Source organism: Branchiostoma lanceolatum, chromosome 4, assembly GCF_035083965.1.
Source record: "Branchiostoma lanceolatum isolate klBraLanc5 chromosome 4, klBraLanc5.hap2, whole genome shotgun sequence".
Lineage (NCBI taxonomy): Eukaryota > Metazoa > Chordata > Leptocardii > Amphioxiformes > Branchiostomatidae > Branchiostoma > Branchiostoma lanceolatum.
In genome coordinates, this window is record NC_089725.1 from 6,816,378 (window position 1) to 6,835,270 (window position 18,893).

The 18,893-nt window shown below is 39.7% G+C and overlaps 1 protein-coding gene across 15 annotated transcripts in view; it reads left to right on the forward strand.

Moving 5' to 3' along the window:
• The first annotated feature begins 11,069 nt into the window (after positions 1–11,069).
• Positions 11,070–18,893, forward strand: part of LOC136432373 (ryanodine receptor 2-like) — a 144,056-nt gene continuing 136,232 nt past the window's right edge. For 9 of the 15 annotated variants that reach the window (XM_066423599.1, XM_066423597.1, XM_066423600.1 and 6 more), the window contains exon 1: positions 11,072–11,295. In XM_066423599.1, the coding sequence (XP_066279696.1) occupies positions 11,251–11,295 (45 nt within the window). In that variant the 5' untranslated portion in view covers positions 11,072–11,250. Of the gene's footprint in view, positions 11,296–18,893 lie in introns of all 15 variants that reach the window. The other 6 variants (XM_066423592.1, XM_066423591.1, XM_066423594.1 and 3 more) reach the window with 2 other exon arrangements.

An 18,893-nucleotide genomic window follows, 5' to 3' on the forward strand; every position in this document is an offset into this window, starting at 1 on the left:
AGGTGATAATTTATGCAAATTAGTATGACGTCATGATTAAGTCATCAAGATTTACAAGGCCACGCCCATTTTTTAGAAAAAGGCTCTCCTTGGCTTATACTTCGATGTTTATCAATATAACTTTGCAGGAATGTACATGATAGCAATACATCAAGAATTATGCGTGTCAACGAGTATATTTTGAAATGACGATTTTGGGCTAATTGAAAAATTGGATCGAGAGCACTGGACCAGTACTCCTTAGTCGAAAAGTTAGTCTGAGACCAGAACCTACCAGGGGAATCTACAAGAAGAAAGGAGTGGGAAAAAAGGAGATCCAATTGAAATTTTCGAACAGTGTCTGACCAAGAATTATCAAACTTTGCTTTCAATTTATAGGGCACTTGGTAGGTATTTGAATACTGAAAACCGCTTTATTATCTTGTTCGCGGTGACAGAGTTATAGCTGACCAAAGTTGACCCCCACCCCTATAGTATTGGCTATGTCTGACCAAGAAGTTTCGCCCATACTTAAGCATAAAATGCCAATGACACCGGTCTAAAAAATCTATCTCTTTACCGGAATTCTAAAACTTTCCATTCAGACGATAGGGCACTTGGTAGGTATTGGAGGAATAAACCCGCTTTATCTTCTCATTCATGGTTACGGAGTTATAGTTGACCAAAGTTTCGCCCCCGACCCCATACTTAAAGCATTATAGACCAATGGCACGGAACTAAAAATCTATCTCTTTACAGGAAATTTCAAACTTTGGATTCAAACGATAGGGCACTTGGTAGGTATTGGAGGAATGAAACTGCTCTATCTTCTCATTCATCGTGACAGAGTTATAGCTGACCAAAGTTTCGCCCCCCACCCCATATTTAAATCATTATAGACCAATGGCACGGAACTAAAAATCTATCTGTAGTACCGGAATTTTCAAACTTTGCATTCAAAGGATAGGGCACTTGGTAGGTAATGGAGGAATGAAACTGCTCTATCTTCTCATTCATCGTTACAGAGTTATAGCTGACCAAAGTTTCGCCCCCCACCCCATACTTAAAGCATTATAGACCAATGGCACGGAACTAAAAATCTATCTCTTTACCGGAATTTTCAAACTTTGCATTCAAAGGATAGGGCACTTGGTAGGTAATGGAGGAATGAAACTGCTCTATCTTCTCATTCATCGTTACAGAGTTATAGCTGACCAAATTAAAGTTTCGCCCCCCACCCCATATTTAAAGCATTATAGACCAATGGCACGGAACTAAAAATCTATCCCTTTACCGGAATTTTCAAACTTTATATTCAAACGATAGGGCACTTGGTAGGTAATGGAGGAATAAACCCGCTTTATCTTCTCATTCATGGTTACGGAGTTATAGTTGACCAAAGTTTCGCCCCCGACCCCATACTTAAAGCATTATAGACCAATGGCACGGAACTAAAAATCTATCTCTTTACAGGAATTTTCAAACTTTGCATTCAAAGGATAGGGCACTTGGTAGGTAATGGAGGAATGAAACTGCTCTATCTTCTCATTCATCGTTACGGAGTAATAACGAGCTGACCAAAGTTTCGCCCCCTGCCCATATTTAAAGCATTATAGACCAATGGCACGGAACTAAAAATCTATCTCTTTACTGGAATTTTCAAACTTTGCATTCAAAGGATAGGGCACTTGGTAGGTAATGGAGGAATGAAACTGCTCTATCTTCTCATTCATCGTTACAGAGTTATAGCTGATCAAAGTTTCGCCCCCCACCCCATATTTAAAGCATTATAGACCAATGGCACGGAACTAAAAATCTATCTCTTTACCGGAATTTTCAAACTTTATATTCAAACGATAGAGCACTTGGTAGGTATTGGAGGAATAAACCCGCTTTATCTTCTCTTTCATGGTTACGGAGTTATAGTTGACCAAAGTTTCGCCCCCCACCCTATACTTAAAGCATTATAGACCAATGGCACGGAACTAAAAATCTATCTCTTTACAGGAATTTTCAAACTTTGCATTCAAACGATAGGGCACTTGGTAGGTAATGGAGGAATGAAACTGCTCTATCTTCTCATTCATCGTTACAGAGTTATAGCTGACCAAAGTTTCGCCCCCCACCCCATACTTAAAGCATTATAGACCAATGGCACGGAACTAAAAATCTATCTCTTTACCGGAATTTTCAAACTTTGCATTCAAACGATAGGGCACTTGGTAGGTAATGGAGGAATGAAACTGCTCTATCTTCTCATTCATCGTTACAGAGTTATAGCTGACCAAAGTTTCGCCCCCCACCCCATATTTAAAGCATTATAGACCAATGGCACGGAACTAAAAATCTATCTCTTTACCGGAATTTTCAAACTTTATATTCAAACGATAGGGCACTTGGTAGGTATTGGAGGAATAAACCCGATTTATCTTCTCATTCATGGTTACGGAGTTATAGTTGACCAAAGTTTCGCCCCCGACCCCATACTTAAAGCATTATAGACCAATGGCACGGAAATAAAAATCTATCTCTTTACCGGAATTTTCAAACTTTGCATTCAAAGGATAGGGCACTTGGTAGGTAATGGAGGAATGAAACTGCTCTATCTTCTCATTCATCTTGACAGAGTTATAGCTGACCAAAGTTTCGCCCCCCACCCCATATTTAAATCATTATAGACCAATGGCACGGAACTAAAAATCTATCTCTTTACCGGAATTTTCAAACTTTATATTCAAACGATAGGGCAATTGGTAGGTATTGGAGGAATAAACCCGATTTATCTTCTCATTCATGGTTACGGAGTTATAGTTGACCAAAGTTTCGCCCCCGACCCCATACTTAAAGCATTATAGACCAATGGCACGGAACTAAAAATCTATCTCTTTACAGGAAATTTCAAACTTTGGATTCAAACGATAGGGCACTTGGTAGGTATTGGAGGAATGAAACTGCTCTATCTTCTCATTCATCGTGACAGAGTTATAGCTGACCAAAGTTTCGCCCCCCACCCCATATTTAAATCATTATAGACCAATGGCACGGAACTAAAAATCTATCTGTAGTACCGGAATTTTCAAACTTTGCATTCAAACGATAGGGCACTTGGTAGGTAATGGAGGAATGAAACTGCTCTATCTTCTCATTCATCGTTACGGAGTAATAACGAGCTGACCAAAGTTTCGCCCCCTGCCCATATTTAAAGCATTATAGACCAATGGCACGGAACTAAAAATCTATCTCTTTACTGGAATTTTCAAACTTTGCATTCAAAGGATAGGGCACTTGGTAGGTAATGGAGGAATGAAACTGCTCTATCTTCTCATTCATCGTTACAGAGTTATAGCTGATCAAAGTTTCGCCCCCCACCCCATATTTAAAGCATTATAGACCAATGGCACGGAACTAAAAATCTATCTCTTTACCGGAATTTTCAAACTTTATATTCAAACGATAGAGCACTTGGTAGGTATTGGAGGAATAAACCCGCTTTATCTTCTCTTTCATGGTTACGGAGTTATAGTTGACCAAAGTTTCGCCCCCCACCCTATACTTAAAGCATTATAGACCAATGGCACGGAACTAAAAATCTATCTCTTTACAGGAATTTTCAAACTTTGCATTCAAACGATAGGGCACTTGGTAGGTAATGGAGGAATGAAACTGCTCTATCTTCTCATTCATCGTTACAGAGTTATAGCTGACCAAAGTTTCGCCCCCCACCCCATACTTAAAGCATTATAGACCAATGGCACGGAACTAAAAATCTATCTCTTTACCGGAATTTTCAAACTTTGCATTCAAACGATAGGGCACTTGGTAGGTAATGGAGGAATGAAACTGCTCTATCTTCTCATTCATCGTTACAGAGTTATAGCTGACCAAAGTTTCGCCCCCCACCCCATATTTAAAGCATTATAGACCAATGGCACGGAACTAAAAATCTATCTCTTTACCGGAATTTTCAAACTTTATATTCAAACGATAGGGCACTTGGTAGGTATTGGAGGAATAAACCCGATTTATCTTCTCATTCATGGTTACGGAGTTATAGTTGACCAAAGTTTCGCCCCCGACCCCATACTTAAAGCATTATAGACCAATGGCACGGAAATAAAAATCTATCTCTTTACCGGAATTTTCAAACTTTGCATTCAAAGGATAGGGCACTTGGTAGGTAATGGAGGAATGAAACTGCTCTATCTTCTCATTCATCTTGACAGAGTTATAGCTGACCAAAGTTTCGCCCCCCACCCCATATTTAAATCATTATAGACCAATGGCACGGAACTAAAAATCTATCTCTTTACCGGAATTTTCAAACTTTATATTCAAACGATAGGGCAATTGGTAGGTATTGGAGGAATAAACCCGATTTATCTTCTCATTCATGGTTACGGAGTTATAGTTGACCAAAGTTTCGCCCCCGACCCCATACTTAAAGCATTATAGACCAATGGCACGGAACTAAAAATCTATCTCTTTACAGGAAATTTCAAACTTTGGATTCAAACGATAGGGCACTTGGTAGGTATTGGAGGAATGAAACTGCTCTATCTTCTCATTCATCGTGACAGAGTTATAGCTGACCAAAGTTTCGCCCCCCACCCCATATTTAAATCATTATAGACCAATGGCACGGAACTAAAAATCTATCTGTAGTACCGGAATTTTCAAACTTTGCATTCAAACGATAGGGCACTTGGTAGGTAATGGAGGAATGAAACTGCTCTATCTTCTCATTCATCGTTACAGAGTTATAGCTGACCAAAGTTTCGCCCCCCACCCATACTTAAAGCATTATAGACCAATGGCACGGAACTAAAAATCTATCTCTTTACCGGAATTTTCAAACTTTGCATTCAAACGATAGGGCACTTGGTAGGTAATGGAGGAATGAAACTGCTCTATCTTCTCATTCATCGTTACAGAGTTATAGCTGACCAAAGTTTCGCCCCCCACCCCATATTTAAAGCATTATAGACCAATGGCACGGAACTAAAAATCTATCTCTTTACAGGAATTTTCAAACTTTGCATTCAAACGATAGGGCACTTGGTAGGTAATGGAGGAATGGAACTGCTCTATCTTCTCATTCATAGTTACAGAGTTATAGCTGACCAAAGTTTCGCCCCCCACCCCATATTTAAAGCATTATAGACCAATGGCACGGAACTAAAAATCTATCTCTTTACCGGAATTTTCAAACTTTATATTCAAACGATAGGGCACTTGGTAGGTATTGGAGGAATAAACCCGCTTTATCTTCTCATTCATGGTTACGGAGTTATAGTTGACCAAAGATTCGCCCCCCACCCCATATTTAAAGCATTATAGACCAACGGCACGGAACTAAAAATCTATCTCTTTACCGGAATTTTCAAACTTTACATTCAAACGATAGGGCACTTGGCAGGTATTGGAGGTATGAATCCGCTTTATCTTCTCATTCATGGTTACAGATATATGGCTGATCAAAGTTTCGCCCCCCACCCCATACTTAAGGCATTATAGACCAATGGCCCGGAACTAGCAATCTATCTCTATACCGGAATTTTCAAACTTAACATTCAAACGATAGGGCACTTGGTAGGTATTGGAGGACTGGAGACTGCAATGTTATCTTGTTCGTGGTTACTGAGTTATGTCTGACCAAAGTTGCCCCCCTCACCCCTATAGTATAGGCTATAGACACTTTGAAAAAATCAATGTCTGACCAAAAATTTTTGAACTTATTTTCAATTGATAGGGCACTTGGTCGGTATTTGAAAACTGAAAACCGCTTTATTATCTTGTTCCTTTGTTACAGAGATATAGCTGACCAAAGCTGCCCCCCCACCCACCCCTATAGTATAGGCTAGCGACGCTTTAAGAAAAATCAATGTCTTTACCAAAATTGTTGGTTAGTATAGGCTACAATATATTCTTAGAGAGAATTATGGTTGAGGCCCTAGAGAAGTTTGAAGGCACTGTTACAATAGGCGGCAGACAGGTGACAAACTTACGTTTTGCTGATGACATTGACGGGTTAGCTGGGAAAGAGGAAGAGCTGGTAAATTTGACAGACCGTCTTGACAATGCATCCACAGCCTTTGGCATGGAAATCAGCGGCGAAAAGACAAAAACAATGACTAACAATACTCGCGGTCTTAGTGCCACAATCAAACTTGGCAAAACAAGTCTAGAGACAGTGAAGAAGTTTAAATATCTTGGTTCAATCATATCCGATGAAGGATCCCACCCCGAAATCCTTGCAAGGACTGCGCAGACAGTCGCCGCACTAGCTAGACTCAACACCATATGGAAAGATAAGAACATCTGTCTACGTTCCAAAATCAATCTTATGCGCTCCCTAACTCTGTCAATTTATTTGTATGGTTGCGAAACCTGGACACTTACTGCTGACCTACAGAGAAGGATTCTTGCAATGGAAACAAGATGTTACCGAAAGATCCTGGGCATCACACACCGTGACCGTGTTTCGAACGAGGAAATCTACAACAGAGTAGCCCTAGCCGTCGGACAAAATGGCAGCCTCTTGATAATTGTAAAGAAGCGCAAGCTAAGATGGTTTGGTCATGTGGTAAGATCGGCAGGTCTTGCAAAAAACATACTACAAGGGACAGTCCCAGGCAGCCGAAAGAGAGGAAGGCAAAGAAAACGTTGGGAGGACAACATTAAAGAGTGGACAGGATTAAACTTGGCGGCAGCAGTGAGAGTGGCAGAGGATAGAGTGAGGTGGAGAAGGATGGTGGAGGACATATTCATGGTGCCCCAACGACCCAAGAAGAGGTCAAGGGATAGGTGAGGTGAGGTGATAGGCTATAGACACTTTAAAAAAATTAATGTCCGACAAAGAATTTTCAAAATTTATTTTCAATTGATAGGGCACTTGGTAGGTATTTGAAAACTGAAAACCGCTATCATCTTGTTCGTGGTTACAGAACTAGAGTTATAGCTGACCAAAGTTGAACCCCACCCACCCCTATAGTATAGGCTATAGACACTTTGAAAAAATCAATGTCTGACCAAGAATTTTCAAACTTAAGTTTCAATTGATTGGGCACTTGGTAGGTATTTGACAACTGAAAACCGCTTTATTATCTTGTTCGTGGTTACAGAATTATAGCTGATCAAAGTTGCCCCCTACTCACACCTATAGTATAGCTATAGGCTATAGACACTTTGAGAAACAATGTCTGACCAAGAATTTTGAAACTTTACTTTCGATTGATAGGGCACTTGGTAGGTATTTGAAAACTGAAAACCGCTTTATTATCTTCTTGGTGGTTACAGAGTTATAGCTGACCAAAGTTGCCACCCACCCACCCCTATAGTATAGCCTATAGACACTTTGAAAAAATCAATGTCTGACCAAGAATTTTCAAACTTTACTTTCAATTGATAGGGCACTTGGCAGGTATTTGAAAACTAACTATCGAACTATCGAACCTAAGAAATCACTTATTCGGCTGCAAACTTAACCTAAACCAAAAGCATGTTAATACGCAACCCATGCGGACTTGTCTGTACGCCAAGTGTGACAGGGGCTTTATAATACATGTATGTAAGAAAAGTCTCCTAGTCGAGCTTACACACAAAATGGGCCAGACAAAACGATGTATGCCGTGTCCGACTCCGGTTTCATGGACAAGGACTTGTTTCTTAGTTTTGTACTCCAGGCACAAGCTTTGTTGAAGGCAGTCCTGACGCCCAGCGGTCATGGAAATTGCACCAATATCGGCTGATGTTCTGTCATCTTCTCGGCCTTACGTCTTTTCGACAAATCCGTGTGGGGGGAGATAAAACTACACTAACTCTCGACGTAGCGGATGAAGGACAGAAATCAATGCGCGCGTATCAATCCAAAATAAATCTTCATAACTGTTATGTCCTAAGAATATGATGTTTGCATGGCTCTTCGTGTATAGTGCTTCAAAAGTGCCGATCCTACGAAGTGCTTCTGTCTGCATATCAGTGCACTGCTAAAAGAGGCTTCTGTTTGCTAAGAGACATCCTGACAAATTTCTGGCCAAACAAAGATGGCTTAATATAGAGTTACCAACCGAAGGGTATCACTAGACATGACCGAATTGAATCGGCCGAGGATTTTTTCCCGGATTAAAGCTATCTCACAAACAGTGCCAGCAGAAGCATGTGACATTGGCTGTATCTTCGCTCCGACGAGTGCTGTGATTCCTATCAGACGGGACCGGAGGCTACCACGCGCCAAGAGCACTCATGTGTAGCATCATCATATCAGCGGACGAACCATTAATGTCGATCGATGTTGAGATATCACATTTCTCACATGTGGTACCCGGACCCTTGAACGCCATGTTATCGATCGACTTTGTTCCACGGCTGAAGACAGGCTTATTCCCAGCCTTTTCATCTAGAACGTTCCGCCACTCCAGGCGTGTTTTACGAAGACCTTGACAATGCGCCAATACTTGAGGATGCGTGTAAGAGTTGGTGGAACTTGGTAAGAGCATTTTCTATGTGCATGTTTTAGCTGACTATGAACGTTTAGTCCGATAATGTTTTCGACGTGTGGGTTGTAAGGCGCCGCTATGAGGAATACTAGTGATCTAAAAGCAGATGCACGGCAAGAGGGAGGAACAAAGTCATAATCGCGCACCCGCAGAAGACCGTGAAAACGCATAAAAGTACCCCAACATTTGCTTGAAGACTTAATCAGAAATACATGGCGCAAGTAGGATCCTTTAATGCAACCAAAGCAATATTAGTGCCCATAAAATGGAAATAGAATAATACTGAAATCTTTATGGTAGTGACATTTACTAATACGTACTGTTTAGCACTTTTGTGTAGTAACTTGATACTTTGTGCATTTTAAAGTCGCTCAAAAACGTGCCGTACGATGATCGCCTTAGTTTCGCGAGCCTACCGTGAAAACTCCAGCGCGGGGACGATTTTTCAGTGAGTTCTCACATCACAACGACAGCGTATTTTTGCATCATGGACGTCGCTATACATTGTGATAGTGTTGTTTGAACCAATCATGTATACAAATTACTGAATAAATAGACTTTCAAAGTTCACAATTTTCGGGCCCTAATATTGCTTGGGTTCCACTTAAGAAGCAGGTAGGAATCCTCCCTACCTCAAGAACATGACCTGGAGCATTCGACTTTAGAATAAGCCTCTTCACTGCATTCTAAGCGCCAAAAAAAAGAAAAAAAGAAAAAGATAAAGTATTGTTTTAGAATTAATCTCCAAGACGATTATTAGCAAGAAGAAACGTTAGGATAATGGCACAAAGCACTTGTAAAACAAGCCGGACCCTATATCTGCTTAGAGATTTGTAGGACCAGCTCCCTTGGTGCCCTTGAAATAATCAGGGTGCCAGCCGAGTCAGTTCATCCGGGCTCCCATACTCTCCCTCCCTTTAATACTCCTTAGTAAAGGCGGTGTGGTAAACCAAGACGGCTCCCTGGCTATTTCAAGGGCACAAAGGGAGATATGCCTGCATCTGTTTATATTTGTGTGTGTGTTTGTGTGTGTGTGTGTGTGTGTGTGTGTGTGTGGACAACATAACTCGAGAGGCTGTGTACGGACCCTTGTGATATTTGGTGGGTGAGTAGGGGTCGGGAAAACGAAGGCCAAGTTTGCCATAAAGCTAGCGGCTTTTTACGGTGCTGCAGGAGAGCTTTCGATTTGATATCATTCGTTCATTTATTCATTCAATCACATCGAAGGTGAACATTATTAGACATAAATCATGCAACTCAGGGCCTCTTTTACATAGCATAGCATAGACTAGTATATTAGTCATATGCTGATCTCCAAGCAGATCTCCACGGGAGCAAAATCGCATCAGCCAACCAGAGGCTTCAGTCAGCCCCCGTAGTTAATTAAGCCAATTCAACAATTACACTCTTTGCTAAGATGAGACTTCCATACTTTCATCCACTTGCTTTTCAAACTTATGCAGAGAAGATGATCAATTGATATGATTTATGCAAATGAGGACATCATTTGCATAATAAACGAGAAACATTTATGATACGTTACTCGTAAAAAAACATCCTTTGGCGAAGGTATGATGTCGTGGAACTCTAGTTCACCCTTTTTTTGCCGAACTCTTCTATCCATAACCCCCAAGAAGTCCTGGTGGAGGCTACATGGCACCCAGGCTACCCTTGCAAATCCTGAGCCGGTCAGCTGGGCACATGCTATGTTCAAATTTGGCGCTGTCAGGCCACGCCCACGTCGTCTGCTAACTACATAACGCGACTTGACTCGAAGGTGTTGTGACCTGCTGATGCCACAACTGTCGCATTGAATCCGACACAATGCGGCAGAATAGCAGTTGACGTAAACAACGCAACATGCATGTTGGCGCAGTTGATGAGATCAAAATGTTGCCATTAAATCGATCCTAAACGGATTGTTGATTAATAATTGATTAGAGGATTCTCGCCTGCAAGGCGCTGTTCCATGCACCGCGCATATATCCTCCGGGAGAAGTGAAATACAGTAGTTACCGAATCAAGTCAGCCTAAATCGGGAGTTGGTCTCATGAAAATGAGCAGTGGTCGCGTCAATGGACCATAGATAATACAAATGACCGAAATGTCTGTACCGGAGCGTCACTTTCCGAAGATAAAGTTGAAAGACAGTGAAGTCTAGGGAAAATAGTCAAGTCAAAGCGAAAGAAAAAAAAAAATAAAGAAAAACAATCCCAAAAACTTCAAAACGATTAACTATGAAATTATAACTATATCATTAGTCTACTTTGTTAGGCAATTTTGTAAAGATTTGTCTTGTATGACTGAGCAAGGAGGTTTAAGAGAACGACTGGGTCCGAGGAAAATGTGACTAACAACGGGAATTTAAAATCAAGGAATGTAGCCATACACTAATTATCAATATTTGGATGACATAAGAACTTTTCCTGGTGGCACATGTAAAAATGCGTCGCCTCTAGGAAATATTTCTCCTCCCCGGAGGGAGTGCAGGCGGTAATCAGAATGCTGACACGTTAGGCCGGAGACGAGCGGCGCATGTGGAGCGGTCGATGCCCGTATTTGTCAGTGGCATCCACAAATATCTCCCGATCCCCAGCCTGGTAGAAAAGAGCCACGTATCCTAAATTCTGCCATGATCCAAATTTAGCCGTGGTTAAACAATCCCAGTAATGGCCAGCCTCGCTTAGCACCCGCGAAGTGTGTGGGGATCTCTTCGTCTTCTCTGGGCTCGAACATCTGACTTTCGCCGGGAAGCTGTGTCCGTCCGGCAGTCAAGATGTCTGCGGGCGACACGGAGGACGATGTTTCATTTCTCCGGACGGTAAGTTGTCGGAGTTCTCCACCAGTTTGTCTCTTCTCTGAAGAAGAGGAGGACCATACTGTGTTGGAATTCAAGGCGTGGAGGGGCAGCAACAGCAGACAGCAGGCAGGATTGTGTCCCAAGGGAAACTCCCCTCCCAGATCGCTTCTTGCTCTCTTTACGACAGAACTAAAACCCACATTGCCTGGATTTGATATGTTACTGCAAGGCTGTAACATTTATAATACATTCAATATTCCTACATAACAGTTATATGATATGGAACATATATGGTGTCTTTTGATTGAAGTGCGAGTGTTATTTTTTCGCGATACGGTGTTAGATGATGGATGTGATACACTGTAACATTATCTCCAAGCAGATGTTGGGTGTACGATTTAACGTTTTCTGACAGACGAGCATCTTTGATAGTCACTCACCCCCTTACATGGCACCAACCCCCTCCCCCCTTTACTACACCCCCTCTCCCTCAATTGTATGAGCACAGCTCTGTATTCTGTTTCAGTAAGACCAAAAACACACAATGCTTTGAAACATAACGCTACCTGCCATGTCAACATATTGATGATATTGATCTAAGGCAAAATGCCAGGGTTGTCAGTTTGGGAAGCTGTGATTGTGTTTACGTGACATTTATTCATGTTGATTGATTTATATGATGGTTTATCCCACTTTTTATAGATGAATAGTATCATATACTGTCAAAAAATTATTAAACTACTAGTAACATGCTGCTGGAAAAGTATGGTGCTCTATCCCAATTAAAGTCGGTCGGACAATGGATAATTTGAAGTAATCAGTATCTAGTATTTAATTTGACACAATCATTCAAAATTCCCCCTGTTGCCAATTTAAGTCTAATTACTTTCTTGTACTTATGTCTGACTTCTGCTACTGTTTTAGCAATGGAAATAATCATTCATAATAAGGTAAGATTATATGTAACATTACATGCCCCAATGACTAAGTTTCAAATCAGTTGGTCATTTTTTTTTTTCCAATAGTCTTCACAATGTATTGCAATAAACATTAAATGCAAACTAAGATACCTGCATTTCAAGTGACCAACTTAGAATACAGTTGCGATTGATACAATCAAATGCTTTACGAAAGTCAATGAATACTACAACAGCTTCTTTGTCAAAATTCCTTAATATTCCGTAATGCATATTTTAGTGAAACAACTGTGAACTTTTTAAGATTCACAGTATGAAGATGTGAGGATTAGCGATGACAGTAACTTTAATATCAAACAGAGAAGTTTAATCTCTAATCAGATATTGTGGGTTTTAATTTTCTAAAAACGTTTTCTCAATATATAGCTGCGTCATCAAGAAACTTATATAAAATAGTAAAGTTTTATTTGCAAGTTCTTGACCGAGGGCTAATTGCAACATAAAACAATGCATAGAAAACGTGTATACAGACAGTGGAAGTTAACAATGGTGAAAAGTGGAACAAGTGACTATTCTTAGAACTGCTATGGAATACATTTTACGTTTTTTGGGATACAGTTTATCTGCTTGGAGATTCGAAGGTAGTCTTTAATGGGGGTCTGTAATTATAAGTCCATTGTCTGTAATGAGTTGGCAAGCTGTTTCAATTTCCCGTAATTTCTAAGGAAAGCCTTTTCATTTCACATTTCATTTATACTAATTAATTTATAGCAAGTTGCGAATGTTTGTGTCAAATAAACATGCCATCCTGAGTTTTGCATAAAAGGTGTTCCTAAATTCTGATTACCAGTTACTAGAATATTCTTCAATCAGTGACTTTAGAAAGGTCCTTCTTCCTTTTATAGTCCTTCTTAATTTTAATTTCAGTGTAAAGCATATTGTCTCATGCAGGCCCCCATCTGTGTGACTGTTAAAGAAATGCAGGTCCCAAGTGTACCTAAAACACACTGCTGTCTGAATATTTGCAGAATGCATTATATCACGGTATTTGTTTAAACATCATTGGCTAGAGACAGACAATGCGCAAAATCATCACCTGATACTTTCCAAATTTAACAACGTAAATAAATAAACATGTAACTGTCAGGGTTAGGGGTGGGTACCGGTACCGTGTACCGGTACAAAACCGGTATTTCTTAATGGACCGGTCAAAAAAAAATGGTCCGTAAAAAATCAGTGGACCGGCCTATGGACCGATTAGAAAATTCATAGTACCAGGCTACCAGCAGGTGGCCACAAAACTGGTCTAAGAAAATACAAAACAGCATATTTAACGACTCGTTTTCGAAGACGTTAGCTGTGAATCATATCTAGAAACACTTAAAGGATGAGTAAACAGACGGCGAGTATAGTTATAATTTTGAGACAAACTGCAAACCTAAGAACTTATATCGTTCCAGACATGACGTTTGGAGACTTTTACGTGTGTCTCGCTCTCCAAAATATGATGTACTGCGACACTACTATAATCAGGTACAGGTACAGGTACAGGTCCGGACCTGGACCTGACCCTCTGGACCTGGACCGGACCTGAATTTTATGTGCCGGTACCCACCCCTAGTCAGGGTCACAAACAGATATAGATTATATACTCTACTTCATCATAGAATGGGAATGGATCATTACTATTTCAATTGGTTTTTCACATCACTACATGCATGCTGAGAACTTCGTCCCTATTGTTATAGAACCTTTCATACAGCTATCAAGAGATTCCTGTGAGTTCAAAAAATACTAGGTTGAAGTATTTACCTGGCTTTGTCCTAGCAGATACTCCAGAAGTGAACTGAACTCCAGAATTACTATACAAGGTTATTTGGTCTAAATATTGCTGTTAAGAGGATAGGAGACTTGGGGTCAAGGTATTAAATCAGGCTCAGAGTCAATTAGGCTCAGTCAGAAGGGAGGGAAAACAGTACCCAAGAGTACATGAAAGATGGCAAGTAATTATTTGTGCCATTGCTTGTATTAAATTGTTTATCTATCCTTGTTATAGTCTAAGAGAAGCATGTGCGCATGCGGTTGTCGTACATGATAATGTAATTTTTAGTCTTTTTACTTGAAAGTGGATTCTTTATCTTCCCTCAAGCCTTAATACAAGACAGCAAGTTTCTAGCAAGTTCTGAGGTATAATTTGTCCAAGGCGTGAAAGTTCAGTTTACTAAGTGTTCATGGTAGCTTAGTCTACCGCAAACTCCAGCTGTCCAGGGTTTTATGTCCCCTCCCCGCGGCTAGGCGGCTGGCGGTTACAGGAGGCTGACTAGAAGCGCGATTAAAATCAGGCTAATGGTAGCTGTGCAATTAGGGGGATCATATATGGGAAAAGAAACAATGATTACTTGTAGAAATTTCTAGTACTGTGTACCCATTGACCAGTACTCAGCAGTGTCAGTAGTAAAACAACTCCAGAAGGGGGTGTTATTTTGATATGTATCAATGAATACATAATCAGCCAACTTTTTGGTGAATTACACTACTGTAAATGTGTTTGTAAAACAACATGATACTCGCTAACCCCATGCCGGACCGGTCCGAAAAAAAGGACCAGAAAAGATTTTGAACCGTTTAGAAAATGAACAGTAGTAATGATGGCGCTGAGTAGAAGATGTAGCAATAGGTTGTGCTGCAAAATATGCAACCAATACCAGAATACACTTTTGTTTATGAATGTCTGTTTGATAGAAAACCGACATGAGAAAAATACCGCTATGTTCAACATGTTCTCGCATGAGTGTGTGGCTGTGAATATAGTGTGATACGTGCTGCATGGGGGTGGTGGGATATGTGCTTGCGCTTCAATTTCTTAATTATGCCCTAACATGTGATTGGAAAAAAAATCTACATGATAGAGAGAAGATACAGTACCGGTTATTTAAAGTATACAGAATTTTGTTGATGTAGACATTCTATTTTTTTTGTAATCATATTTTTTTCTGGTCTTGGTCGGGCTACGCTACCTAGCTGGGGTCAGGCCCCAGTACATAAGATTGTCCAGTTATCATTTCTACAAAACTTAAATGTTGTGTGCTCTGTTACATCACTGTTTTCTTTTTGCATGATCATTAATTTCTTCTTAACTGTACTAGTATCATTGCAATATACAACTTGAATATATTTTGTAGCACTCACAGAGACCTTTACTCATGTCTCGCTCTCAAAAATATGATATACTACTAATTAGACTCAGGTCTAGACCTTGACCTGAACCTGGGGTTTGGTACCCAATATTACTTAGAGGGTGCTTGGGGAGTTTAGTGTTTTTTATGCGTGTGGGACTAGTAGGTGCTCTATCGTATACTGTGAAGTAGTAAGCATTTCTTATAACTTCCCACAATTACTTTCTATTGGAAAATAAAACCACTTTCGGGAGTTCAGTGCTCCTTTAAGCCCCATGTAGAAAATGAGAGATTAATGCCTATTGCATATGCATCCTTCAATCACTCAATGGTCTTTACCAAGTGTCAGAGTGTCTCTTATCTTAGCTATTCATGCCTGTAGTACGTAAGAGTACCCAAATGCATTAGAGATGTTCTTATTAATGTATGATATGATATCCAGACATGAGCATGCAACCTAATGCAGTTTCATTGCACTTGAAGGCACTGGCCCATTACATTGATAATCATTAAGACCCGATAGGGTTAGGGTTAGGGTTCAATTTTATCGACGTACGACAGCAACGCACGTATAATATCTAATGGTTATTTCAATGTCAAACTCATGGATTCTAAATTCATTTCGCAGACCGTGCATGTCTGTTGGAGTCTTGGAGTCTTGAAAATGACTAAATCATTAGCATTACCATGAGAATATTAAACTTAGTGCTTTGTTTTCAGCCCTCAGACTGAATAAATATATAGATAATCTTAACTTATAAGTCTTCATGAGAATTATTGCTGATGACTCCTGACACATATTTAAGAGATGAATCTCATTCTTGAAGTTTAAGTGCCGCTGGCGTTAACGTTTCTTGACCTTCTGCATGAGCAAGTGCCCGTTTCTCTGTGAATGGCTCAGCTCAAAGCTACACCAACGAGGATTTTATTTATAGTACATCCAAGTATGCTAGTAATGTCATGCCTTTCTACCAAGTGCAGTATATGGTCATTCTGTTAGTACAGTTAACTGGGCTGCATGCAGTCTGTACACATTGGCTGGACGCTGACTAAGCAAGTAGAAATTTCTGCAAATAAATGTCCTGGCAGAAAAAAAGGTGTTACGTGTGTAACCTCTCTCCCTGGGTAGCCCTCCCACCATCTTGAGTGTCTGTCTTGTCAGTGCGGAAAATATGTTTGCTATTTTAGCTATCTGTCGCTGGCAATCATTTTAGTCTACATCTATTTTAGTCTCTGTGAGATGACTTTGAGTTTGAGGATAGTCACTGACTGCAAACTTGCCATACATCATAGTAATTAACAACAATGTATTCAATGGATTTATCAGTAGATTTAGTATATTTTCAAAATGAAAATTTGTTTTCTTGTTTTCCTTGAGACCAGGCTTGAATAAAACAAAAACAACTACCAGGTATTTATTACTAACCTAATAAATTATAAATATGATGTCCTATATGCATAATTAGTATTCAACAAGATCATAGTATTGTCATATTTATTATCCATGGTGTCCTAATGTCAATTAGATAATGATAATGATAAATGATCTATCACATAAGGGAATTTGAAGACAGGTTGCTCCTGTGTGACAGGCACTGTACAGTAGTTAGATTCTGATGAATACTGTAAATGGATTTAAGTTCCAGGGAATTTATTTTCACGGTAGGGAGAAAATAGGGTGTTTTTTCTGCAGTTTTAAGTTTGCAGTTGAAGCAATACATGTTGTAGCGCTACAATCACACAATGGAAATACTGGCACCTTTACGGCCGCACATGTTTACTTACAGTATTGTCAACAAGTATAATGACTCCACGATTTGTGTACATTCTCGATAAATAATATATATTCAATGTTTGAACAACAGGTTTGTTTTCAATTGTGCCTTGTTAGGGTCTGTGTTTATTCACCATAACAGGTGCCTCCAAATACATCATACATCATGATACTGTGCAATATAAATTGTTACACGTGTAGGTGGGCAGAAGACAGAACAAACATTTTCGTAGTGGTTTGTGGTGAACAGGTTACTGAGAAAATCACAAACATTTTCCCTCACATTACATGTATACTGTATTCTGATACAAATTCCATCTGATGGACATTTTAATTCTATCATTAGGGAGGAGGCAGTTAGGACTTTTTGATGATAAAAAAATCTTTATAATCATGGAAACCTAAAATGTGAAAAAGGTTTTTAGAAAACTGAAATGATAGGGAACTATATGTACAGTATTATACTATTAAACATTTTTTTCTGTACACATTTGAACCCTTTGAATGGCAAACCTGCCAAAGCCTAATTTATGTTGAGAGCTTGTCTCGCCTATCATTTCATTATTATTATTGCGATAGAGCGATACCGGTAAGTTTTGTACGTTTTTCCATTCTAATCTATGCCACTTATCTGTGACAAATTAGTAATTGATCTGTACTCGTTCTACCTCCGCAGTTTTATCACGTTGGGGAAGCAAAGTCACCTGCATGGTACAGTGGCTATGAGATGTGTTATCTGTTGCATACAGGCAGCTATAATCACAATGATTGGAACAGATGGATTGATTATAACTACAAAGGCAGCATCTGCAAGCAGCTCACCTCACCTCACCTTACCTCACCTGACGTCACCTCACCAGTCCCATAGCTATTCAGCATCCGTAGTGGCAGCATAACGTTTAACATAAGTCTTCCACTGGTGGCGATCCACTGCCATTTTTGCTAACTACGGCATATTTTGATTCCATATCCATCCCCGTGCAAAATTGGACTATTTCAAAATCTCCCCAGTCCAATATGAACTTTTTCCAACATGACTACCCAATGTAAGAATGGACTCTCCCAAAGGCATCACCTTGCAAGATGGACTCAAATTTCAGGGCATTTGGCAATCATACATATACACATTTTTTTGATAAGCTGAAAAAATCCAAAATAAAGAATTCTGTAGGGGTTTTTAAAAGAATTTGAAAAGACATATATGCACCCATCCACGATATATCTCATGTAAGCCTAGTTTGCATTCCAAAAATTGACGCCCCATGATGTTTTGTAAATGTATGGCGTATGCATATATATCTCTGTATTTTGTTATCTCCGTTGTATTTCACTAATTAGTCAGGCGGCCCAGTGCCATTAATCTTTCCATGATTACCATCTACAGTATATAATTCAGCGGCTGGTTTTTAATTCTTGTATTGGTGACACTGCAACATTTTTTTGTAATCATTTCCCCCAATTAAGTTACTGAGTAGATATTAGTCAGTGTATGTTGGTCTGAAAATGAATGCGACAGTTTACTATCTCCTCTCTTCTCATGTATACAACTCTGTGCAAAAACGAGACAATATCATACATTCCTGACACAGCATACTGTTATCAACATACTAGTACTGTTCTAGAGAATTAGCATTTATATTACTCGATAGATTATTTCTACTGTTCTACATAGATTAGTTTGTTGTACTTGTTAGCTATTAGCAATAGTTCAACTGTCATGTGTGTAAGTTGCCATACAATGTACCGTATACA